The sequence below is a fragment of the Lichenostomus cassidix genome, chromosome 1Aa, assembly GCF_008360975.1.
Source record: "Lichenostomus cassidix isolate B80296 chromosome 1Aa, HeHo_3.0, whole genome shotgun sequence".
NCBI lineage: Eukaryota > Metazoa > Chordata > Aves > Passeriformes > Meliphagidae > Lichenostomus > Lichenostomus cassidix.
Genome location: NC_139480.1, coordinates 37,898,259 through 37,925,216, shown reverse-complemented (window position 1 = coordinate 37,925,216; position 26,958 = coordinate 37,898,259). Strand labels below are relative to the sequence as shown.

The following is a 26,958-nucleotide window of genomic DNA, read 5'->3' as shown; positions in this document are numbered from 1 at the left end:
GGATGTCAAAGTCACTAATGTCACACAGCTTGTAGCGAAGCTGCTGTGCCAGTAGAAGCAGCTGTACGTGTAGGATTGAGAAGATGCTGAGTCCTAGCCTTCTATAACATATGGCTAACAAAAAACATTCAGTGATGCTTGGAGTAAAACATATCTAATGATCTAATCAAGATGAAACTGCAAATCTACAGTTTTGATGTGATACTCAAAAGTTTTATTAACTTACTAATTATATTGTTAAAATCAGTTATTAAATAATGGTAGCATCTAATTCTGTAGATATTTAAGCATTAAATGCTGTTTCAGTCTTTATCTCATTCTTTATTAGTTAGATAGCATGTTACAATATCAAAAGAAAAACTTCTGTTTTAGTGTGAATAATAAGCAGGTTTTAGTTAACAAAATGCAGTAGATAGATTCCAGATGTTGACCAATAAGTAACACTTACCATATTAATTACTGCTTTTTTCAACTATGTATAAAGTGAATTCCAGAAGCAAAATACTTTAAAAAAAATAATTTCTATTTTGTTTGACTTTTTTTTAACCAGTCCTTATCAATGTTAAACTCTCTGATATGATTAAGGGTGAGAAATTGAGTGGGTTTGTTTTCTATTACGTTCTTTGGTATAAATATTGGACATGACCAATCAAACTGATAGAATTTAGGTGGAATGTGAAAGTATCATTATTTTGTCATTTGGCATTTGCCATTGATTAATAGAAAGCTTCCTTTTGAGCTCACTCTGGTGCTTGGAAATGGCATTAACTTCCTAATATTTTTCATTAAAATCCATGCACCTAGTTCTGTTGAAGTAATTGGGGCTGACAGGCAGATGTAGGCAGAAGGCAACTGTGATGCCTCTAACTCCCTTGGGTTCAGACCAAGATAGTTTGCTATAAGGGAGTACACAAGGTCTGTGGTTCCTTGGGGGGTCTTCACAGGTGAAATACAGAAAAAACAAGCTATGGTAGAGGAAAATAATTGTCTGCCTAAGAGTGGAAGACAGGATGTGAGCTTCTAGGGAAAGGTGCGCTTCTGATAAAAATAGAGAATGCAAATATATTGCTTTTTTCTAAAGTTTGCTTTCAGTAAGCAGTAAGTTTTTAATTAAAGATTTAATACTCTTTCTTCCCATCGTTTGTTGCACAGTCATTAAAAAGTTATGTTAAATGTGTCATTACTTCCAGAGTTTTGAACAGGAGATTTAGTTTGTGCAATTAGGATGTTAAGTGAAGAATTCCAGGAATAGCTCTCATTGTTAATGCATCCTGAACTGTTTTGGAAAGCTGTGACTAATCGCTACTGGTACTTAGATTGCTTTTCAAGAATGTGCCACTTGTTTGATACTTTCCTTTCACAGCAACTTATTTACTTTAAACAGGACTTGTTTCTTCTAAGTTTTCTTTCAATTCTGCTCATCTAATATACATGTGGGTTTTTTTCTTGTTTTCACTCCTCTTTCTTTGATTCCTGCAGAACCTGCAACAAATAAAACAGATTCAATCTTTGAAACACATAAATGAGCGACTGGTGACTGAGAATAGGGCCTTGACCCGAGTGCTTGCCAAGTTGTCAGGGTCCTGTAGGCAACTGCGCTCTGTGGACTTGTAATGTCTTCCTTCTCCTTTGTTTAGCCAGGCAGGTGTTGACATTCAGTTTGTGCTTGGGCAAAATTTTACTATTAACACTTGTGTGACAGAACTGACTCGGTGCTGCTCCGTTCTGGAGGTGTGGCTAAAGCTAAAGCATGCGTCGGTATGCTTTACCATCGTAGGTATGCGTCGGTATGCCAGCTACAGGTGTTGCAGATGATTTGGTATGGTGTGGTATTGTCCCTGCTAGCACTGAAGCTTGTCCTTGAAGATAAATTGGCAAGGATCTAGGAGACCTTTGACGTGTTAAAACCTTGGCAACAACTGAAAGGATTTGAGTTTGCATGAGGATACGCTAAAGTCAGTCTCTTGTTTTGATGTTTGTGTAAAGGCCCAAATAGATTTGCCTCTAGTTTTCTAACAAATTGAAATTAAGATTTGAGCTTTCTTACTGCAGTTTGGTTTAAGTGCATAGAATTGATAAAAGTCTAGTCTTGACAAAAGAGTGTTTGAGAACTGGTTTCAGTACTGTGCATTCCTGAACAGTTGCATTAGCAACCATTTTCCTCACATTTGTGTGTTACAGTGTTTAGAGGGGACCAAAGCATGGTTTTTTCAGAAATGTATTGGAATTCCAAGTTGATTACTGTTTTCATGTACTAACTTCCCATTTGGATTTTGCAAATCCTTATATTTACCTAGAAAGCTTAAAACATCCAGTTCTAGTGCAGAGTTAAGATTATTGATATATATTGCTATATATATAAGCATTCCAGTGTGAATGAGAGTCCTACAATGCATGGACTGTAAAATCAGAGACATAAACTGCCTAGTGTGTCAGATTGGTTCGGACCCCTTCTGATAAAGGTATGAACTGCTTTGAGTTTCATCTTGGAGAAAAATGCTAGTCTGTTATGCTAGTCTGTTGTTCTTAGTGTTATTGCAGGGCTGTTTCAGAAACCCATTGAAGGTTCAAAACGTACATGAGGAACAAAACATAGTTTCATTCCACACCAAATCTATATGCCTTTCTTCCTCTTAAATATAACAAGTGTCTAGGCTAGAGGTTACAATGAGCTTTTAAGATGTGTAGTTGAGAAAAATAAACCAACCTTCTGCACAGTGACTCTTGCTAAACTGCTTCCTCTCATCTGTCCCCTTTCCACTTAGGAAGGTGATGAGTGTACATTCTGCTCAGAATCTGATCTCAGGTTTTCCCCACTAAGAGATGTGAAAGAAAGAGAAGGTTTATCCTTTTGCTTGGTGTCTTCCTGGAACTGGACTAACATTAGGATGTGGTGTTCCTGGTCCACACCCTGCATGCCTCAATGCTCCCTTGTTTTAACCCTTACTGAGCAAGTGAAGGCAGCTCAATGACCTGGCTGAAAACAAATCCCTTCTTTCATTGTAGTACTTGATCCATCTCACCCCCGTATTGTTGAATCACTAAACTAACTGTGCAGAAAGCAGCAGGAGCACACTGCTGCATGAGGAAGGAGAGCTGTCCCTTTAGGGCAGTCTGTCTTACATCAGCCTCAGCTAACAATGTGGTTTTTCAGCACATCTGAGCTAATATAATGACTGCTGTCCACAGCTACACATCCATACTGTCTTTTTTTTTGCCAGCACTGGCATTCCTTTAACCATGGTAAGCCATTTGGGTTGTTAACCACAGAAGACCGTTCAGTGTTCCTTTCCATGGCTGGAGTTTTCAATGGCAGGTCGTTGTGGAGCTTGGGTAGCCTGGCCAGCAAAAGAGAAGCAATGGAAACACAGCAGGGAGCCTTGACACTATAATGGTGGTTTAACCATAGCAGTGTGCCTGAGTAATCTAAACAGGTGCCTTAACAGTTTATGAGCTTTTTGTAATCTTTATTCATCAAGTTGTTTTGTATGTAAAAACTGTTTAACAGCAAACACAGACATGATTATTACTGTACCGATCTCAGATGGCTCCACGTATATCAGATGATTATTGAATTATTATTTGCTCAATGATAGCACTGCAAAGTTACTAGCTAGTCATGATACAGATAGACAAAATAGTATATTTTTAATCTTATGCTAGAATCTCATCCCAGGAAGATACTTTGCTATTTTAGCAAAGTGGGATTCAAAGTGTAATATATAACTGTAATTTGCTGAATTTACTGCAGAGGGGTTTTTCCTGCCTCTTGACATTAAAGGTGCATGGTGTCACCTCACGAGCAGTTTGAGTACCATAGAAATGCACTACTCCAAGAGAATTGTTTAAGTATGTGGGGATTAGTAGAGATGAGAAGCTTAAGTATTTTAGGTTACTTGTACTTACCCTTCCTGATGAATCTCCTGGTACTCACAGAATTGCAGAATCATTTAGGTTGGATAAGACCTCCAAGATCCTTAAGTCCAACCATTACCCCAGCACAACGAGCCCTAAACCATGTCCCTGAGTGCCGCATCTACATGTTTTTTAAATACTTCCAGGCATAGTGACACCACCACTTTCCTGGGGAGTCTTGCTTGACAGTCATCTTGGCGAAGAAATTTTTCCTCCTATCCCACATAAACCTCTCCTAGTGCAACTTGATGCCATTTTATCTTGCCATATAACCCTTTTGTCTCCTACCAGTCATCCCCAGTTCTCTAGCAGACTCACAACAAAAGAGAAAATATTTGCCTACTATCTATTCTCCCTATTAATTAAATCAGGATTAAAATCTATCTACAGAGATTTGCAGATATGTAATGGTACTGGATTGTGTTAAAGCTCTAATTTTGAGCAGTGGATTTTATTAAAGTAGAAAATATACACCAGAAAATATAGTTCTCTGTGGGTCTGTCTGTATGTGATTAACCATTATGGGCTGCAGCTCCCTCCCTACTCAGTAAGTTGAAAGAGGACTGTGACATTCCTGGATTTGCTTTGAGTTTCATTGGAATGCATACACAATACTACTTGTCAGGTACCTATGTAAAAAGTACAAAACCAGACTCCCTTGATTCCCTGTGAATGGCCAGGTGAAGGTTGTTGTGGTTTCACCCAATACCTTTGGTATGAAATCTGTAGCAGAATGTAAAGGAGGAAGGAAAGGTTTTGGTTGATCTTCCTGAACAAGTGGCTGTTCCATTGTTTGCAGACACATGCATATTATCTGGATATGACCCCTGTCTTGGACAACAGTAGTTATTTTTTGCAGCTTAGAGAACTTTAAACGATAATGCTTCAAAAGTTCAAAAATATCACTTGTGTTGCCCAATTTCAGACATATTGAGATGGTTTTTGAAAGTAATCAGCATTTTACAGCTCTGTTCAGAGCACAGCTCTCACTTGACTATAATGGAAGCTTCCTTGTGACTCTCTAAAGAGCTCAGCTTAGGCTTCCCCTAAACTCCACTGTAGAGTAAAGTTGGAATGAAGAACAGCAGAACAATTTTTGTCTACTCTAATTGTGGAGACCACCTTGTGATCTCCTGTCAGCTTCCTTTCGCATACTTTGGTATTTGCGGGGAAATAAACTCGATACCTACAACCTACTCATTTTCAGTTCACTGTGTTTCACTGTGAAAGGGTCTGCAGTTCAGTGAAGTGAGAGGACAGAAATCCTATTGAGATATATAAATGAAGCCTCTAGTGCAGAGTTACTTAACTCTGCATTTTTTACTTTCTCAGTTCTTTCTGTTCCATTATAAAGTTCTGAATATAATGGGATTGAAAGTAAAATTTTGCTTGAATAAAAAGAAAACAATCAGTGCCAAAAAGTAACGAAAAATGGTTGTTACATAGGTTGATAGCTAAACTTAGACTTCCTGCATACACTTGCACTTGAGGTTACTGAGTAACCACTCTGCAGGAATAGTTACCTCCTGTGTAAACCTGCTGCTGGAATCCATACGTGTAAGTTTAGCCCTTCGTGTGATAGGTGGTTTGTTATCAGTGTCTGAATGTAGATCTGGAGAACTGCTAAGATTATTTCTGGTTTCTCTGGCAAGCTGAATTCTCCCAGTACCAACCTTTGTGCCCTGACTTGTCCTCCTTTCCTATCTGATCCTGTCTGCCTCTCACCTCATTTGGCTTCTGCCTTGCAGCTTTTGTGCTTGTGTGTCACTCATCTCCTGTGGCAGCTGTAACTTGCCATCCCCTAACCTGTATGCCTGAGTATGCAGCCTGGTGTTGCTGTGATCTCTTTCAGTGATCTGCTCTTGTGTGAACTATGCTATTCAGGGACGTGATCTCAAATTACAGGATGTGTGCTTCAACATGAGCTGGGAAGTGGTTGGAGGATTAATGCTGTGAGCTAACAAGCTGAATCACACGGTATCTGATCGGGATGAAATCATTCAAGAGCACAGTGGTAGAGATGCTTAGCCACAGCATGTTTTTTTGAAACTCTGCAAGTGCAGTATAGACAAGTCTCTTAAAATTGTTGGTAGTTAATTTCCCCCTGCCCCCCTTCCTCCCCCCTGGAATTTGAAGTATTTCATTACTTTCCTCATGGTACTATAAATGCTTTTGTCAGAGGCTGGTCATCTGCACCACCGAGTTTTAGTGCATCTAGTCCAAGCAAATGAAAACTCCTAATCTCTAACCCTTAAACGTCATGCTAAAAGGGGAGATTTTTCTAAACTGCTGATATGAAGTTTGAAAACTGCCAAGATACTTAAGCTGAAAAAATATTTTTTCCTCCCAATGCTTGTCTAGTCTTGTTGCTTTTACTGGGGGTGTACCAGTAAATAACTATCATGTTTCATTTTTCATAGATGCTACCAGACCTGAAGGCAGACAACCAGAGGCTAAAAGATGAAAATGGGGCCTTGATCAGAGTTATAAGCAAACTTTCCAAATAAAGGGTTTACTACAGCAGCAAGTAACGGTATTGCACATCACTAGTAGCTCCAGTGGACCATGGTATGGCAGTCACTGGAAGTGTGGGAAGATCCTTCGGAGACTGTCATTTTCAGATATCCTGCCAAACACCCTCTTACCTGTGTGTTTTTTTGTATCAAGATCATTGTTTCTGTTAAAATGCAGCTGCTGAGAAGATAAAATGACTGAGAAATCTTGTTTACAGCCACAGCATAATAAGGAAAGTATTCAAGGCCAGATACGCCTCAGATATTTAACCAGTAAGCCTTAGTTGTACATAAACACTTTTACATCAACAAAAGCTTTCAGCTCTCACAGACGACAGTTACTCAATAACATTTTTGTTGTGCCACAATTCCCATTTTTTTCCTATATTCAGTTTCTCTTTAAGACTTAAGTTTGGATTTTTTCTCCCTTCTAATTTTTCATGTACCAGATTTTCTTGTACAGTGTTTTCACAGCTTTACCAGTTGCAGAGACCACACACCCTTTTAAATTACATAATTTGTGTAGCTGACTAGAGTTGTATTGTCCAACCACCTGGAACAGAGATGTTTGGTGGAACATTTGCTTTCACTGTTTGTGCAATATGCATTTATTTCCTATACAAAATGCTTTAAAAGTCAGTTGAAACTAGAAATATTTTAAGAGTCCTGTTTTCTGCCTTTATTGGTCACTTTAAAAAAAAAGAAAAAAAAAGAAGTTTGTAGTGAAAGATGATGTTAGATCCTGTAATCGTCACATTCATTTGAGCAGGTACTGAGTGATGCTGTATATATAAATGTGTACTGGTTTGATTTTTCAGACCACCACGTGGCATGCTTGAATATATTTCCCTATTGCAAATGTCTGTTAATGCAAATTAGGCTATCCAGAATAGTGTGTTTAACAAAGTTCGTTAATTTTTATGGTATAAAGAATTTAGACATTGTACATTGTATGGAGCCCTATCTTTACAAAAGGTCTAAACTATATAAAATACTTTATTATCTTTTTGTCCCTTTTTTTTTCATTTGATAGTGTTCACCATAATAAAAAAATGCATAAATATAACTGCTTCACTACATTTCACATACCTGTATTTATCTGAGTGCTGTCCAAAACTGTTGTGCTAGCCAAAGTAATGTACTAAATCATTTGAAAAGCATAACCCATTACACTCACAATAATGTTTATATGCACTGTTGTTGCCATGTGAGAAGGCATCCAATTTGATAACACCATCATGTCAGATCATTTTATACATTTCAGTGGCCTTTAAAAACAAAAAAAATACTTAAGTGAAGATCGTTTTTGTTAGAAACAGCTTTTATATTTTCACTAAACCATTCAAAATATGACATCCTATTGGCACATAGTTTATTGCCTAAAACCACTGAACAGATCAGCCATTAAAACAAATTGTACATTGTAAAGCTTGTAGTAGCTATTGTATTATTGATTATATTGTATACTATATTAAATGTGAATTTGTACCCCTTCATTTAAAAAGGTCATTGTGTTCTACTGCCTACTTGGGTGGGGGGGAGGGTTAGCTTTACAGGGGTGGGATATGTTTTGGTAACGAAGACATGATGTCCTCTCTCTGTTGATTGGTTTTTTGAAGATGGAAGGTTATGCTCTTACTACCAAGCTCAGGATTTTTGATTTTAAAGGTACACGGATAGTTTGAGATATCTTATTGTAATTGATCTGTATGAGAGGTGGGTCTGAACCATAGGGACTTCCATTGTCTTATCCTAACATAAAATAAAGAATTGAATGGCTGCAACGTATTGAGTTCTGTTACAAGACAGTTAGGCATATTCTGGATTATATTTGGTAAAGTTTGGGTGCCTGTGAATGATTAAATACGTGTTTCTAATATTTTAGTGTTTTATATTTAGGTTATTTATTCTTTATATCTAAAAATGAATGGCTACTGTGCTATATTGATTTTATTGGTAGTACTGAGCAGACCTTGTATCTGCATGAAACTAGTTGCAAAACCCACTATTTTGGAAAAAAAAATGTATTTTGACATATACAAATAAAATGAATACAAAATATTTTAAATGTGTGAAAGTTTTACTGATGAGACATTGAAATTTGTTATGAATTTAAACCATGTTATAAGTTTGCTATTTAAATTCTTTGGTGGGCATTTTTCATTCATTGCGTTACTTGGATGCAAGGTTCAAGTACCTTTCAAAGATTGTAATCAGATTGTGATTATTTGCACATCATTGTACATGCACATCTGTAAATGCAACAGTAAAAATGCCATATTTATGCAATCTGTAACAACTTGGACAAATGTTTATATATTTTACATAAACCTGTCTGTGTGCAGAATCTGAGAACCATTTTTTACGTGATCTTAACCTAATCTCACAAAGCAATTGCTAAACTTGTGTCATTGTCTTATTGTTCCTGATTGTGTTGAAGATCCAATACATCCCCAGAAAATCCAGCTACAATAGAGAGAAAAATGGGTTGTGGAAGACTATTTTATTATTTAGGAGACTGTTTGCCTGCAAGAAATGAATTATTGCTGGCTGGTGATTATGACAAGCTTCCTTAAATGACTAATGCCTTCAAGGTCGTTCAAAACAGCAACTTAGATTTTCAGAGGACTTGTCACAGTGTGGAAAGGGATCTCTGCATCCAGAATTAACATCAAATACAGAGGCATGGAAGTAGCAAGTGTGGAGTGTGAAGAGGGAAGGGGCCGGCCCCGAACCAGCTCCAGCCATGAAGGGAGCCATAAACTGGGGAGGATGAGCAAGTGCAGGTGGGATGGCACTCGAGTGGGAGGAGAGTGCAGGAAGCATGGCTGCATAAGGACTGCCTGACCTTAATGGCTCCAAACAGCAGCAGTTACCTAGAAGCAAAAACTCGGGAGCTGGAATTCCATTTTTGTCCACCTTGTCTCCCTTATAAACAATTTCCTCTGAGCCTTCCTACTTCCTACTACATACTGCTTTCAGACTGCTGTTATTTCCTTACCAGATCCCCAAAAGAGTAGTTAGGGTTCATATTGTGCAGGTCACTGCATTTGTTTACTCAGTACCAAGTACAAAATGTGAATCTCAGAATTCACTCATTTAGAAATACTGTTCATGCTAAACTTGGGTTGTGCTTATGTGAACATTAACCTAGTGGGAGTTAATCTTACTTGTCGTGTATTTCTGGCCACTGTTCATCTGCTGCCATAAGTGCAAATGGGTTGCCATATAAGGGTCCTCTCCTTTCTATTTTAGGAAGAGTAGTTACTTACAATTGTTTTAGACAAGAAGACATGCTTTTGGGTTTCCTGCCCTAGGAGATGTGCACTGAGGGAGAAATTTTAATTATTTCACCTCTATCATACACGAATGGACTCCATCTGAGAAGGTTCCTACCCCTGCTAGCTGCCATAACCATGAGGTGTATAGTCAAGATAGCATAATGCAAAAATATGATAGACAGGAAATCTGCACCCAAAAAGAGCAGGGGGTGAGGAAGAAGTATGCCATGATGTCACACTAGCAAAGGCAAGGCCATGTCAGAAAATGAATGGTTTGCATGATGGCATGGGAACAAAATTGGCCCCAAGGCAAGAGTTCAAGGCCCCATCTCATCCAAACTCCTGAACAGAGAAAAGTCCAGTGCAGCCAACAGTATGAGTTATGCCTTGCTGCTGGCTCATAACACTGCTGAGAGGAGGTATTCATTTATTTTCAAATTAAGTGATTATGAAATAACCATTACACTGACTTATACTTGATCTGGTGATCCTGGAAGTGTCTTGACTTCCCACAGCTGGCAGTTTACCATTCTTTTATGACCATCTTGAGGTATTACTCATCTCAGTAGCACAACAGCTCCTCAAGAAAGGAGCATGCACCTTTTTGTCTCTGCCCTGTTGCTTATGGTCTTGTGGCAGAAGTATAAATGGAGGTGGCCAAGTCTGCCACACTAGAATGTGGTGCAGCTATGGGTCCTGGGAAGCTCTGGCTGGGCCTCCCTAGAAGGAAGAGTGGGCAAGAGCTCTTGGCAGCTGTAGCCTCAAGCTTGTGCAGTATGGAAGGTGTAAGCAGCCTCATTTTCAGTTACACTGAAAGTCACTTTTCCCCTCTTAGTAGTAGCTTCAGCTTCTCTAACTTGACATAGTAGTGTGGTCAGTAGATAATGTCAATGCTTTAATTATGCAACTGGGAGGTTAATAATGTTTTATAGATGAAATTTAATTTCCAGTTAAAATCCAGAGAATTGTCACAGCAGAGCATGACACAAATTCACTATATAATATCCATTTAAGAAGACTGCAACAAAACAACAAACTCCATAGTCATACACGCATTACACAATTTGGGGGGCTACTTTGAAAGAGGGTGAAGAAACAATTGTCACTGCATTGCACAGGGTTGCTTTCCCACTTGCTTTGAGTCTTTGAACAGTTTTGTTGGAGCTCTGCTTGTCACCTCTGTGAAATTACAGGGCTTTTTTCCAACATAGGGATAACCAGTCTGTCTGCTGGACAACAGAAGAAATGCTCTTAAGTTTTTCAGAAGTTCTTGCTGTTCATGGTTATGTACACACTGTTACATTTAGATATGGTGGTTCAGCTTCCTCAAGTTCTTAAATCAAAGCCACTAATAACATCAGTGAAAAAATGCTGGCAACTGGAGTTACTTGCTTTACATTTGTTTTCATTGCAGGAGCAGTAGTGGAGCTGGTTAGAGAGTAACAGAAAATAATACTGTGCTCAGCCTCAATCTAGATATAAAATAAGACTAGAACAGTCCTAAAGGTGATTGCAGGTTCCTGCACTGAAGAGAGAATTAAAAAGCAAAACAAAACCTCCCAAAACCACAATTAATTGCTCACTTTAAAGGGAGAGCTGCTGCCACACTGATGAGGTAATCAGCTATTCCTGCTTGTGTCAGCACCTCCCCATTTTGTATCACTGATTAGATAGGAAAAGTATGTAGTCTTTAGAGAAAGGAGGAACTGTTCAGTTCTTTCATCTGAAAACATCACCTGTTGGATGTCTAATGTTTCTCATCTGGCCCAGGGACAATTACAGCAGGGACAAAAGCCCCACATTCCAGCTCTAATTATTTCACCCTTCTTGCTTGGGCTCTACACGTCTGTTTTGCAAACCTATTCAAGCTTAGCAGAAATAGTTAGCCAAGACAGTGCAATTCATCTTCTGGTGTGGTCTTTTCCCTGTGCTTTATTTGCTGGAGAAAAAACCCCAAAACAATCAAGTATGGTGGATAGTGGGAAATAACCTATTATTTTATTTATTTATTTGGTACCATATTCCTGTGCTCCACTTATTCCTCTGCAGAGGCCTTGGAGCAGAGACTCACTGGGCTGAATTGTTCTTTTAGCAAACCAGTGCCTGCTGCACTTCCTCTGGTGCTACCCCAGCACAGCTGGCTGCTGCACCTCCTCTTGCCCCTCATCTCTCCCCAGACAGAAAATAGCCCTGTTGCCCTTTTTTGGGGCTGCTTATGTACCCCTGTTTTAATGATGTCTCTCATTCCAGAAGAGGCAGGCCTGATCTGCAGCTGAAATAAAGTTAGGCTGTCTATGTGTGGTTACTTGGGCCTATATGCCAAGTCTGCCAAAGCAAAGAGCGTGATTTTTTATATCAGCTGGTACAAAATACACACTTACACAAAATTTACACAATATACACATCTTGCCACACAGTCTTGTCACTGCCCAAACAGAAGAGTTAATGAAAAAGTTTGTTTAAAAATAAAAATCCAAATTTACATCAACTGCTGATACTGTGGGTGACTCTTCAGCTCTTAGCATCTCGCCTCTCTATTTTCAGCTGTATGAAAAGCAGCAAATTAGACTAAGTTCGTTCCTCCCACTTAACCCATGGCTGTAGGTGATGCATTATGTTGAGTAATTGCCCAGTAATGTATCCTCTGCCTCCCTTTGTGCTTTATGAAAGTAAGAGAGCTTTCACTACCGGCTTTTATGATGCTTCTTTAGTCCCGTGCACAAAAAAGGTGCAACTCTACTTGAAGTATAAGGGAGAAGGAGGGAAACGATACTACTAAAGCGCTATTATTACCTTACCAGTTCCTGCCTAGGAATACTGGCGCACAGGTCAGTTTCCAGCCCGTGGAGGAGCCCCGAGCGCCGCAGGGCCGCTGGCGGGCGGCGTAGCCGGGAGGTGGCACCAGACGGCTTCGCTTCTCCCGGGCTGCTCCGGGGCTCCTCCGCGGCTCCCGCGGGGCTCCCCTGGGGCTCCTGCCGGCCAGCCGCAGCTTCCCCGCAGGAGAGCGGCCGCCGTGGCGCCCAGCTCTGGCCAGGCAGAGAGGCACGGCGCCTGAGCCCGCTCCCTGTTGGGCTGGGAGGGCAGCACGGCTTCTGCACCTGTCCCCCCTCCGCTTTTCCCTCGACACCCGTACGTAGGAATGGCTCAAACGACAGTGACAAGAGGAAGCTCTGCCTAACTGATGTAAACTAAGCCAGGTCTAGTATGACCGATGAAGCGCGTCAGAGAACAGCAATCTCAAATTCATTGACAGAAGGAACGCACTGGGTTAGTCTGCAGATGTCAGACTGCTTTTAAATATCTTACACTGAAAGCTGCGAAAGGAGCTTGACACCCTGGGAACGGCCGAGTGCGCTTGGCTCGGCTGGTGAGCTGAAATCCATCCCATCAGGAGGCAGAAACTGTAACCCAAGGAGGGCTGGCCAGGGGGTCTGGCGGGACGGGTCCCCCTGAGTGCGGGCAGGGACCCACTGCACAGGGAGTGCTCCCGCACTGTGGGAAGAGACAGCCTGGGAACAGGCACCAAGCACCACGGGACAGCCCTGCTACAGCGAAGAGGGACAGCAAAAAAAGTAATCCTCCATATCAAAAAGTTGTCAAGTCAGCAGTTCATAGCAGCACTGCGCTTGGCTGAAATTCCAAAATGCTGGTTAACTCCTTCTTGCTCAGCTACCTTTCGCTATCATCTGTGTGTTGCTTCACTGTGTGACCAGAGAGCTCTGTATGCTGTGAGGCCCTTGTAGTTCTCCTTTCAGTCTCTCCTCTGGTGCAGCACACCGTGGGCAGTCATATCCTTCTCCTCAGCCTTTTCTCCTCAGCTCTGCATGGATGTTCTGCCTTATTTCCAAGCCACCATATAGAACTATTTTCTGTGCAAGAGAGGGCTTTGAAATCTAATTACATTCCCTGTTATCCCTGGTGATAGCCATAAAAGACCCCAGAAGTCACCTCCCCTGGGACCTTGAGCACTGCCTACAATTTCCCTTTGTATGGGGAGTGGCACTCAGAACTGCTACATGCAGGCACTGAGTGCAAGAACTCCTTCATTTTACCGACAAGTCACTACAAGCTTACCGACATGCCACAGCTGCTGGAGAGAGCAGCCTCTCCTCCATCTCCTCCTCACTTCAGCTGTCAGCCTTCTCCGTTGCTCCTGACTGCCACCCTGACCATCCAAACTCCACTTTGGACATTTGGTTCCCAGGACTCTCCTTCAGTCTTTGTCATACTTGCTGTGTATTTCTGGCCTCTCAGACCACCTCCCATCCTTCTCCTTGCTTTTTCACTTTCTACTCATTTGCCACTTCTCCCTCCTGTTTTCCTCCCCCTGCAGACCTCGTTACTGGTTGCTTCTTCCAGAGCTCATTGCTCCACAGTTCTATCTTCTGTTGAATTCTCTGCTGTCCACAATTCTCTGCTCTCCACAAGTCCAGAAGCCTCAACACTGCATGCTCTCCCTCAACCTCTGTTCCTCACCTCCCACTCCCCTTTCCTCACACTGCCTTATCCTGAGCTTCTTAGATCCTTAATGGTTTCAGAGACCCCATTAATCTTTTCCTGACCACTGGATCTTTTTTTTTTTCACTGATAATCTAATCTTTGCTCAGCAAGAATGTATTTACCCAGCCACTGAGTTTCCACCTACTCTTGGTTATCTCTAATGAAAGGGGGTGGTTTTACCATAAACTAAGCCCACTCCTAAAAGTCACCTGTTCTCCCACTCAATCCAGTTATTCCCCTCCTCAAGAATTAGCACTACTTTTCATAGGCCCCTTTCCTGTTTTATTCCTCCATACCTCAAAACAGTTTCCAGAGTGAAAGCTCTTAGACTTCCTTCTTGTTTTCAACCCATCAAGGTGTTTGCAAGCAAACCATAACTCACTATTTTTTAGTTTTCTTTCATCTGTTTTTGAGTGTCTAACAATAAAGCAAACCCATAAGGGGATGCCTGTTGGGTCCTAATGCTAGGGAATAAATAAATTGAGCATTGGCTGTGGGTTTGCTGAAATATGCAGCTTGTCCTCTTTCAAGTAACTTCTTAACTTAAAACTTCCTTTAAATATTTCTTTAAACTTGTCATCTTGAAACAGCAAAACTTGTATTATGAGCAAATCACAAAATTTTTTTTTAATTGTGTCCATATTTGTTTATATAAAATCATTACAATGGCACATAGATTTTGTTCCAATCGTTCACAGTCTCAAACTTTTATCCTAAATGTTTATAGCATGGCCATGTATCATTGAAATTAATTTTGTAATATAAAATATCAACACAATTTTAACAATAGGATGTATATTTTATGTTCTTTAAACTATTTGCTGCCTTGTAGTCTGTTTGGTTTCATACACACTCACTCTGAACTCTTCCAAGTGCTTCCCCCTCCTCTGCTTACACTCACTGACACATCACTGCCATTGATTGATTGTTGTTTGTGTTTGCTTTAGACACTTCCAGATGATTGCTACTAATAACCAGTACTAAATTCCTGAAATATCTGCCTGATTCCTTTTCCAAGGCAACTTCATTATGGTGTGTCATATGAAGCACAGTAGGCCCTAGAAATATTGTGCTGCAGGAGCAAAATAATCTCCAAATGAAGGGATAGCTCAAACAAAGCATTGTAAAAAGCCATCACACTAAATTCTGCATGCATCATCTACTGCATTTCAGCAAAAGCCAAGCTTCTTAGTCAGCTCTCTGAGGAGATCCCTCAGCCTTAACTATGATTCTTTTGGGGCATAGTTTTGTGCTCACTGCACTTTCCTACTGCCTGCTACTCACCACCTGCATGAGGTTAGATCAAAAGGATGAATTATAACAGTTTAACCAACAGGTACACCGTGACAATCAAGAGGCCTAATTAATTTTTACTGACTTTGTATTGGTTCATCAAGAAATCAAAATAATTCTTATGAGTTAGAGTGCTGTTAATTAAAAAAAGCAAACCAAACCAAAACCACAACACAACAACCCTGAAGGACTATGAATTGTAACCAGTAACAACAAGACACTGACTGACAGTGAGCCAGTAACCACTGGATTTGGTTTCTAATTATTCATTTGCCTGCTTACATTTGGAGATACAGAAAGACAGGAACAGAATTGTCTTTGGTGTAGACCAAAAATCTGTTTAACAACATTTTAAACTTACGAGTTAGCTGCATAGAGGTCATACAAGTATCTTGAGCTGGAAGGGACCCATAGGATCATTGAGTCCAACTCTGTTTCTCGCAGGTCTACCTAAAACTAAACCAGGCGCATGGTCAGAGGCTGCTGTCTTTAAGAAGAATGAATATGCTCCAAAGGTGCTGGAAACATCACAGAAAGGAACAAAGGTGGTATTATTCAGATAACATTATCTTATAAGGGTAGTTTACCCCTATGGTATTATTTCTGTCATAGGGATAGGTACAGTCAGCTCTTTATTACCAAGGTGATAGACAGTATCTTAGATGGCACAGCATGAGGTAGCCTGGCAGCCCCTCCACTCATAAAGATGATGGCAGGCCAGCTGCCCATTCAGGGTATTCCTAAGAACTCAGGACTCTAGAGGACACTGTGGCACAAACACAGGCCCTAGAAAACACCCAAGGCTGGCTTACACCCTGTAAGACTAGAGAGGTCTCTTTCATGAAGGAATGTAAGGAGAGAGGAGCACGTCTATTTGTTCCCGAAAGGGCAGGTCTGGAGCTGGACTAATAGGCCAGCATATGGCCAAATCCAATGCCTCTATGTTATGCTCCCTGGTATTCTTAAACTAAGGAAGAACAGGCATTCTGAAGAAGCATTTTAGTTTGATAGACTCCATGCTGCTCAACCATCTCTAGGCAGTATTGTATCTTAGGAAATTTGTCCCAACACAAGTCACTTTACATTTATCTACACTGAATTCCATCTGCTACTTTATCACTGCCATTCAGTTTGGCAATTTGTTATTTTTCACTTTCTCAATTTGTTCTTTCCAATACTTTAATTTTGATGGATCCGCCATAGTGAAGAGCTCTGCTGCGAGTTGCTCCCAAGGCTCCTTCACAGTAGGAAAAAACTTTTTAAAAAAGTGCTTCTTTTGTATGGCAATGGTATCCTGGCCCTATTGATCTGCTATCAGGGGAATTGCTTCTATGCCTTTGAAAACTGGTCCTCAAGCACACTTACAGCCTGCCTTACAGCATCCACCTCTTCGTCCATTCTTTCCCAAGCACTGTGAGGCTTGTCAGCATCAGCTTTTTCTATCTCCTACCTCACAGTTTAACATTTTGACTCTTGTATCTGTTCTCCCTATTCCTCAACAAGTTGCTCTAGGGCATACTCACCTGGTTCACTGTTCAAATCTGGCCCTCCAGAGTATCTGAGTGAAAAAAGAGGTACCATGGTTGCTCAATAAACTCTTTCACAATTATGCTGGCTGAACCTCTTCACAAATAGCAAGGAGTAGTAAGACAAGCCAAGTCATTGCTCTACAGCCTCATGGTGCAGGACATGAGCAGCAGCAACAGACCTGACAGAGTCAGACTGTGAACTATGGCAGAAAACATTCTCATCACACTTTTGAAGTCATCTGCACAGATACAGAATCCATTCCCCACTGTCATTCTGATCCAACAACTGCCAGCTGGAGATAGATGGCAATCTCTGCAACAATTTTTCATACTGTAAGATGAAATACTTAGAAAAAAATCAAGCAAACTTCTGTCAGTTCGGTTTTTTGCCTTTTGACACCATCAGCCAGATGAATAAACTTTGTTGCAAGAAACAATACTAGTTTGTCTGTCAAACCAAACTAGTTCAAAGAAACTACATAGTTTTTTTGGTCAAATGAGAGCAGAGTTCAAGAATGGTAAAACACATACAGAAATCAGACTAGAGGATGCACTCTAGGACTGATCTCGAATGCTAGTGCCTCCTGATAAATCCAGCTGTTTCACAAAGCTCTATTTACACACAAGATTTTAAATCAGACCCTAGCACCTAAAAAAAAAAAGGTTTTAAGCATCCAATAGCACAGAAAATAGGACAAAATTGGTATTTCAGTAAAAATGGGGTTGTCACATTTGTACAAGTTTGCAGGCACAAATCATAGGAAAGAAATCCAACTAAACCACTGGCTGCAGTGCCTAGAACATAATGAGTTGCTAGAACCTTACAGAGGAAAGAAAACCTTGCCAGAAGGTTAGCACTATGACACCAATCTGTAGGGAAAAAAATAATAATTTAATTAATTTCTGGAAAAAAAGTTCAGGAAATGAAAAATCCCTTATGATAGGGACAGTGTGCATAGCACAGAAGTAGCAGAAAGTGGTATTTAATTGAAAGGGATAGCAGTTCACCTACCTTTAGACAAAAACACAAAAACACCCAAGACCATTAGCAATACAAGGTTAAAAAAGAGAACTCTATGCTTGAGGATTATTTTACTTTTGAGGGAGATTTGGCATTAGAAATGTCATCGAGCATAGGTAGGGAATTTACAGGAAGATTAGATGAAAGTTACAGCCAGAGGTTTAACATGAAAGGTTTAAAAAGAGGTTTTTGAAATGTTATGGATAAAAAGAAGAACAGATATTTCTACAAAAAAGATGGCAGTAAGATTTCACTGAGTCACAGCAATTTTAAGCAAGAGCATTTCTGGACAGATAGTGCAGACATAAGTAGATGGGTACAGTGATGTGGGTGAGCATTATCCAACAGGTAAAACTTAGAACAGCAGAGAGAGAAAATTTAATGGGACAGCACCGGAGCAAGCTAAATAAACCTAGTTTAATTAAGCATGACTGATAAAGCAGGTAGAACAAGTATGTGACTAAAAAAGTTTGGATTGAGAGAAGAAAGATGAAGAATGCTGAGTGAATGAACTTCAAAGGGGATCAGATATGGGAAGCAGTAGATTGGTGCACTAAGTGGAAGGGTTTCACAGAAATTCAGGTTATAGGCAGAGGCAAAGTAAAGTCTGGAGCAAAAGGAATAGCATGTGTGTTTGAGAATCAGGCAGGTGAACACAGTAAACTCAACAGAGACTTTGGGGAGAGATGCTGATGAGGGTAAGATGAAGGGAATGTTTCAGTACAGAACATACAGGCAGCAGTGTGTATAATAAATGTTTGCTAAGCTCAGAGCACGATGGCAACAAATCAACAGACATTGGGCTGCAATTTGCATGTTGTCCTTAATTTCCTCAGCCATCAATATGTTATTATGTTCTCTAATTCATTTTCCAGACCTTGAAAATTGCTGCTTCAGAAAAGATTATGGCTCAGATAAACTTGTATTCAGAACCTTAAAAAGGTTGGATAATTTGGTTGAATCTCTAGAAGAAATTACAAAAATTTCTTTGCAATCTCAAGCAGCTTGCAACCCTTTACAAAGAAGCCAGCTTTGAAGTGCCCAACCCCAAAAGGCACTTCATTTCCTTGAGATTTTAAGAATGAGTTATGGTCTTTACTCTAAATTGAAAAATGAAGTATTTTTTTGCATGACAAAGGAGACCAAGACCATCCTACTCAATCCTGGTGGTAATTTTACCTCTAGGGAAGAATCTCATTCCAGAACATATAAAAACCAACATCTTCAGGCTTAAGGACCCTTGTCATTATGCCAGTTTAAAACATAGCTAATATAATGAATTGTATTTCTAGGACTTAAGAATATCCTGAAGATTTTTTCCTCCTTTGTAAGAAAAGAGGAAAGTGTTGTTCTAAAAATGTATGCAAACTATTAATCTGTTCTCCCTTGTGGCAGAGGAAAACATGCAGCGTGATACTTAAACTATTTGGGACTTTATCCCTGAAAGCTCTCCAGCACAGACAACCTTATTGAGATGCAAACATCTGACAGTCAGCATTTTTGTATTGGGCACTTAAGCCCAACCTCACTCACCACAACATAACTCCTGTTAATTTATAACAGACTGTAAGGCACACAAAGCCTTTTTGGCACTAAAAAAAACCAACCAAAAAAACAAACCTCACAATGTTTTTAACAGTAGAGGAAAAAAAATCCAACAGCAGAGTTTGATGCAGCTAAAGCCTGGACATGTCAGCTCCTACACATAAGAAAGGTGGGCACATGGCATATGAAACAGGACAGGTACATCTAAGCCTTGCTAGCTGCTACAGACTGCCACAGAAAGAGGGGCTCAAGGGGCAGCTGGCATGACCTGGGGTAACAGAGAACAGAAGGTGTCCTAAGAACTAAAACACACTGTTATATTTCTCTAAATACACAACATACTGTAAGTAACAACTAATCTGACTTTTTGGCTAATATTTGGCCAGCTCTGCTGCTCATGGTGTGTAATGGTGAGGGTGAAATACTGTTATCGTCAGTTACGTGATTCTCTCAAGAAAAGCTCTTCATTGTAGAAATGGAAAAAAATTACAGGATGGGAAAGACAGACAAAAACTCATATTAGAAATCCTTTTCTAGATTATATTCTATAGAAATACAGTTAAGTAGTTGTCTAATTTAAAAACTCTAAATATAAGAGTGGAGGTAAAATTTGTTTTTAGGCGAGTGCTTAGTTAAAACTTTTGTTAGGACCAATTTTACTAATTTTATACTGCTGACTAGTAAAGAGTAGTGCTAGTACAGAACTGTGTTTTCACCATCTATTTTTCTGCCTATTTACAGCTTTCCAGCACAACACAGAATATCTAGCTGGTTTTGTTTTGGGACTTCCCCTTGGCCTGAAAGATAAGAGGTTTCATCTGCAGTGATGAAACTGCACCTTAACTTTCACACATACAAACATTTAAACACCCCTTCAAAACCAACCACCACACCAAAACCACCCCTAAATCCAAACCAGAGCAGAAATCAGGTATGAGTTCAGTGAAAAGTCCAAGTAAATGAATGATCTGGTGATCAGGGCAGAGAAGGCTAGCAGGGTGAGACTGTGCCCACTGCTGTGAAACAAAATGAGGTAGAGACTTATCTAAGGCACGAGTGGCTACACATGGACTAAGCCCGTTATCTACACTGTGCGGAGAGACTAGCAACAGATATTTGGAGCTTCATTTTGATAGAGATCTTTTATCCCTATCACCTATTTTTTTTTTCTGTAAAAAGAAACCAAAAGCCCTTGAGAAGTTTATATCCTGAAGTACTACTGAATTTTATTAACTAGGTAGACAAATTCAGGACTGAACACGAAAAAGGGAGAAAAGGTGATGATGTGCTCTCAGCTAGGTAAGCCCAGGCTATATGCATTTCCTCTAACTGATGTAAGCTTGTATCTTGTCCTGAGCCAACTGGAAAAGTAGCACCGAAACACTCCTTTCCCTCAGCAAACCACTTATAAAGCAGGACTATGCAAGCCACAAGTCTGTTGAAAGATGTGATTTTCAAAAGCACCACGATCAGTTTCCAGGGTGCTACTAAGACACAGTGAATACGGGCAAACAAAAGCTGAGTCTTCCATGCAGGTTTACCCATCTTATCACCTACATAAACTGTTTAACAGATACCGCATACTCCCATCGCATTCCTTGCATGTCCGTTTTCCCCAGCATTTAACCCAGTCAGGTTTCTCCACTGAGGGCTGTTATTATTTATAAACGAGACATCTTTCGAGCCTTAGCAGCGTGACTGGCGGAAACCCCTCGAATCCCGGCTTCGTGTAACATCAGGAAAACACAGGATCTTTCCCAACCTTCCGCCCGCGGGAGTGAACTTCTAGCAGCCAGCAGCGCTCTGCCCGGCAGCCGAGCGGCGCAGAGGAAGTCATTACTGCGGGAGCCACTGCCCGCGGGCGCTTTCCCACCGCGCACCGACCTCGCCTCACGGCGCACCGCCTTTGGAGGCCGAGCCGGCGCTCCCGTCCCAGCGTGTCCCTGACGAGAGCGAAGCCGCGGGCTGACCGAGCCGGGCTCCGCATGCGGCTGCTCGGCTGGCCGCCGGTGACAGCGGCCGGCGGTGCCGGAGTCTCCCCGCCTTGGGGCCGAGCCCGGCACCTGCCCCGCGGGAGGCGGCCGCACGTCGGGGCCCTTCAGCCGAGGCTTGGCGGCAGGTGCGGGGCGGGTCTGCGGAGCCCCCCGCGGAGGGGTGTGACACCGGACCGCCTTCCCCGGCCCCTCCTGGCTGGGCTCCGACAGCCCCCGCCCGCCGTCAGTTAAAGTCTCCGGGAGAGCGGAGCGCGGCCCGGGGCTGGCGGCGTGCCGTTCCCTTCATCCCCGCCGCGCTTCTCCCGTGCCCGCGGCGCCCCTCGCCCTCTCCGGCCCGCGCTGCCGCTCGTCGGAGCGCCCAGGTCCGTGTCCGCTCCCGCGCCGGCGCTGCCCGGGGCAGGTGCCAGGGCACCGCCGAGAGCCGGCAGCCGGCGCGGTCGGGTCGCGGCGCGTACCGGGCCGGGCGGGGTCTCCCCGCCCTCACCCCATTGTCGAGGCCATCTCGGCAGTTTCCGCCCTGGCTTCGGCTGTGTCCGCGCCGCGATGGGGAAAGGGGAGGGAGCTCGGGAAGGCTCGGGGCCGCGCCGCTCCTTCCGGGACAGCGGGAGGCGGTGCTGCTGCTCACCTGGTGCCGCCGGCGCTGTGCAGCGCCCGAGCCGCGGCCCCGCCGGGCGGGAGGTGAGCGCCGGCCGCGCTCGCCCTGTCCTGCCGCACGCGGGAACGCAACTCCCGGGCAGGCAAGCGGGCGGCGGGGGGATGGCACCGGCGTCGGGGGGAATGGCACCCGGGGGCCCGGGGGCGAGGGACGGCGCTGCCCGGCCGTCGTGCCCGCTGCGGGCGGGCGGGCGGAGGAGGCGGGTACCGCCGGGCGGCCCCGCGCCGAGGGGTGAGGGGAGCCCCGGGGAGCGAGGGGCGCCGTGCCGGGGCCGCGCGGCGCGGTCCGAGCCGTGGGAGCCGAGCGTGCGAGGGCGGGCGGTGATGGAGACCAGCGCCCCGGGGCCGGGGGGCTTGCCGGGGAGTTGGCGGCGCGGCGGGACGGGAATGGGCAGTGCGGCGGGACGGCTCACGTCCCCCCTTTTGTTTCTCTCCAGGGTGTTTGCGCTTCTCCGAGCCTCTCTCCCCGCCCCCGTCCCTCCCGCCCCCGTCCCTCCCGCCCGACCCGCCGGGACCTCTCCTCTCCGGGCGGCAGCAGAGCCGCCTCGGGGCGGGCGGCGGCAGCGGTGCTGGTGGGGCGCTCTCACCGTCCAGCCCGCCGGGAACATGGCGACCGGCGGCTACCGCAGCGCCGGGGGCAGCACCACGGACTTTCTGGAGGAATGGAAAGCTAAGCGGGAGAAGATGCGGGCGAAGCAGGCGCCGCCGGCCCCGGGCGCACCGGGCGGGGGGGAGCCGCGTCCCGCGGGAGGCTCCTCCGCCGAGCTCAACAACAACAGCAGCCTGCCCCCCGCCGGCGGGGCCCTGAACTGCGTCAGCCTCGCCAGCGCCGCCCTGGGCCGCGCTGCCCCCGCCAAGGAGCCGCCGCCGGCCCTCGCCGGGGGCCGCGGGGCCGAGCCCGCCGCCGCACCGGGCTCCCCCGAGGGCGAGGAGAAGCTGGCCGCCAAGGGAAAGAGCTCGGGCCCCAGCGCCAGGAAGGGGAAGGGGCAGATCGAGAAGAGGAAGCTGAGGGAGAAGAGGAGGTCGACAGGTGTGGTGAACATCCCGGCCGCCGAGGTGAGCGGGTTCGTGGGGCGCGGGCGCAGCCCCGGTGCTGCAGTGCCGAGCGCTCCGCTCCGCTCCGACCGTGCCCGGCTCCCCGCGCGGGGCGAGCGCTCTCCACGGACCGCGCGGGGTCGGGCAGGTCGGCTTCCCAGGCGACGGACAGATGAGGTGTCGTCTATCCCAAACAAATTAGACCTGTCACAACTTGCAGCTTTTTTTTTTTTTTTCTTTTTTTTTTTAAGCAGCTTCTTGTCGACGGAAAGTAAGGCTAGGCTTTTGGAGGATCAAACTGAGGCACGTGCCTGTTAAAGTATGGTCAAAACAATAGTAATGAGAGAAAATTGATTTATCAGGTTGGAATAGATGTTCAGGTGTAAATATTATTCAGCTTGGAACCCAAAAGAATTTCCTGCACTGGAAAAAATGTGGTGGTTTAAAGAGCATTTTTTTGAAGGCAGAGGAAGATATTTTTATCAGCCAACACCACTGTCCTCTGTGGTTTGCTACTAGTATAAAAATCTGGCATTGATTTGTAATACTCCTAGAGGAATTCAGAAGAATGATAACTAAGTTTTTAGCTTGTTTTGCAGTTAATAAGAAAGGCCACGGGAAACTTTGAACAGAGCTGAATTGCTGTCTACAGTTTTGCACTGGTAATGGTGACCACCATGTTTTTGTAGAAAAAACCTTGTAGTTCTTTTGGTTAATATTATAGGTTATTAAAGTAACTCTAGAAAATTAAAGATCTTTGTTTCTGAAGCAGGAGGAGAAGATGAAGTAATGTTCTAAACACCTGAAGTCACTAACCCTTGTCTGTGACATCCCAGGCACTTTCACAGCACACACGTTCATGCCAGGTGGACGGTTGAGGGTCTTGGAAGGTTGAGGAATGAGTTTTAGGAACAGTAGAAATCTTTATAACTGTGTTTTTTGAGAGTAAATACTTGCATACCCTTTAGTTGGAAGTGAAGAATTTTGGCATAGCTTTTCAATATTGTTTTGGAAAGTGGTGAATATAAATGAGTTCTTTTAATTTTTTTTTTTCAGAGTGTGCAAACCTCATAGACAGTATCTTGTTTGTTTTATACGAAGCCCCCTTAAATACCTGCCCCCTGTGCCTTTTATAGGAACCTTAACATGCTGCATCTTTGCGTCTTGAAGTGAACTAGTCCTAGTCCAGTCAGTAATGGTTTTGCACTTTGCAGCAGGAGTTGTATGACGTGATATTTTAGGGGTCTCTGCTGTGTACCATCTCCCTAGTTGTACCAAACAACTCTTTGGTTGGTTTTGGACAGTGGGTTTCTTCTTGCTCTTTGAGACTAATGTCCTAGTTCTTTGAACTAGTTTCTGAACTAGTGTTTCTTTGGTGGTTTCTGGGTGGTGTGGTTTAGGGTTTGCTAGCTTGGTGGGTTTGGTGGTGGTTGGGGTTTTTGTTTGTTTGTTTTGTTAAAGCATTACTCAAAGTATGTCATGCTTTCCAGGAAAACACACTCCTTGCTCAGCAGCCGCTAGAATCCTGTGTTTGACTTTGCTACATTGTTAAGGGTATCTTTATTTATTGAGGTTTACATATGTAGGCATTGAGAAGCAAGTGCTCACCCGGTCCCATGTTTTTGAGGGCCTGAACTTTGCTGCATGTCACCATGTGTTGATGCTTCTTGGAAACTTCTTGTACCTTTTTACTTATTGGTTCTATAACTAGCAATTAAACATTTCATCACATTTTTGGCATCAAATTTTAATAAGCACAGGTAATTGTTGTACAAGGTATTATTGGGGAAGCTTCCTAGTAGTAAGTGTTGCATTTTTTACTGGCATACACTTACACAAAGCTGTCTCTTTTCTGTATTTCACCCTTCTTAAATGTTTTTATTCATTGCCACATGCATTCCTAAGAATTGTTTAGCTAGGGAACACTGGATCATTCCTGGTGGTGAACAGCTTCAAAAACAGTCTCCAGTGTCAAGTGTGAGTACCTACTTACCAGTTAATGCTTTGCAGACTATTTACTTGTCGTGTCTTTCATATAGCTGTGTAGTCATGAGAAAATGCCTTAAAGTATTGGTTGAACCTGGTCAGCTGAAATTCTCAGACAAAAGAAGGCTGTGAAGGCTACAGATGATGGCTTGCTGGAGTAATCTGCAACACTGCAGTTTCTTGCTGTCTTTCTCACTAGATGTTAGGCATAGCTTTCCTGTGCAATACATAATGACTTGGTAGTAGTACACCCTGAATTTAACCACTTAGCACTTGTTGCTCTGCACTGTGTATGTTTTAATATTACTTCTCAGAAGATATTATTATAGAGCTTTGCTGGGTGTTTCATTATCTTATTTTTCAAGAAAATAATTTTTGTAAGAATGAAGTAGCCATTTCATGCTAAATATCTCCCTTTTGTGATCATCATGGCACCGTGGTGGAGACTGATAATAAGATCTTCTGAAATGAAAATGGGTACCTGTTGAAAAAATGTGCTCCTAGAAGATACAAAGTGCCTGGAAGCTTTTCCACCTAAAACTGAATAAAAAATAGATTTTATACCCAAAGAAATAGGATTTTAATTGCAATACAGCTGAAGAACTTAATGGTAGCAAAGGTGACAGAGTAAGAAAAGTTTGTGTGGTCTCAGTTATCTTGAAATAGGCATGAAAAATATTAGCAGATTATTACTCATTAATGATTAATTTCTCTCCTGTTCAATGGGAAGCTAATAGAGCCAGTTCTTAAAGAGTTCTGTGTCTCAAGTGTATTTTGTATTGAAGTTGGTGGAGGACAGAAACCACAGTGGAAGCTGTGAAAATAGATGGTGACAGGTTGGGAGTTGACAGTGCTTTGTATTTAGAGACCACCATGATAAAAATAAAGGCTGGTTTTTATCTTTTCAGCACTAGTGCTTATCTAAGTAATGGTGACTTTTGAAAGTGGCTTTGGAAACACAGTATTTTTCCTTTTCAGTGATAGTAGTTTTTTGAAAGTTGGATTTGCTCTAAATATTAAGTGCTGTGGGATTTGGGTTTTGTTGACTCATAATAATTCTTCAGGTTGTAAAAGGTAACTGAATTATATGTAATTATCATTACTATGTGTGTTTCCTTCTTTAAGTATTAAATTGTATAACTGTTTTTAATCATGTTTGGAATGTGTGTCTCAGTTTGTAGGTACCCAATGCAGGTGTTGAGTTTACTTGCAGCACTTTTCTCATTTACAGCTGTGCTAGTGCCTATCCAAGAAACACAGAGCTTCCATTATTCACTGACAGTGCTTTGTGAGGACCCACATATAGGGTGAGAGTTATGTTTTCTATTGTTACAGTAATTCTGTCCTGCTCCAAGCAAAACAAGCTGCACTGGTGAAAATGCAGCTTTTCTTCTGTAACTGTATACACTTGAGGATTATGCTGGTATAGCTGCTTGGGTAAGGTTTTTTTGGTTTGTTTCCTGAACTCCAACAAGGAGAATAACAAGTATTTTTGTGGTTACTCCTTTAAAAAACATGTATATATAATCAAAATCTAGGTTATTTAAGAAGGACGGTTATATAGCTGGGTTTTATGTAATGTGTGCACTGTAGATGAAATTTACATTTTTACTTAACCAGATGAAAGTAATCTATGCTCAGAAGTATTCTTTTGTTAATAACAGGGTGATGAATGATTTAGAAAGGTGTAAG

At 42.7% G+C, this 26,958-nt stretch overlaps 2 protein-coding genes across 14 annotated transcripts in view; both read left to right on the top strand.

Annotated features, from left to right (window-relative positions):
* PPP1R12A (protein phosphatase 1 regulatory subunit 12A) overlaps positions 1-8,489 on the top strand; it is a 110,588-nt gene extending 102,099 nt beyond the window's left edge. For 6 of the 12 annotated variants that reach the window (XM_085045670.1, XM_085045598.1, XM_085045634.1 and 3 more), the window contains one exon: positions 6,336-8,489. Coding sequence is in view for 6 of the 12 variants with exons in the window: in XM_085045598.1 (XP_084901724.1) it covers positions 6,336-6,422 (87 nt within the window). In the remaining 6 variants the exon portion in view is untranslated. Of the gene's footprint in view, positions 1-1,479; positions 1,661-6,335 lie in introns of those variants that run through there. The other 6 variants (XM_085045639.1, XM_085045616.1, XM_085045624.1 and 3 more) reach the window with 5 other exon arrangements.
* A 13,655-nt stretch (positions 8,490-22,144) lies between these two features.
* Positions 22,145-26,958, top strand: part of PAWR (pro-apoptotic WT1 regulator) — a 72,614-nt gene continuing 67,800 nt past the window's right edge. The window contains exons 1-2 of one of the 2 annotated variants that reach the window (XM_085045673.1): positions 22,145-22,269; positions 22,683-23,301. In XM_085045673.1, coding sequence (XP_084901799.1) covers positions 22,852-23,301 — 450 coding nt within the window. In that variant the 5' untranslated portion in view covers positions 22,145-22,269; positions 22,683-22,851. Of the gene's footprint in view, positions 22,270-22,622; positions 23,302-26,958 lie in introns of those variants that run through there. The other variant, XM_085045682.1, reaches the window with a different exon arrangement.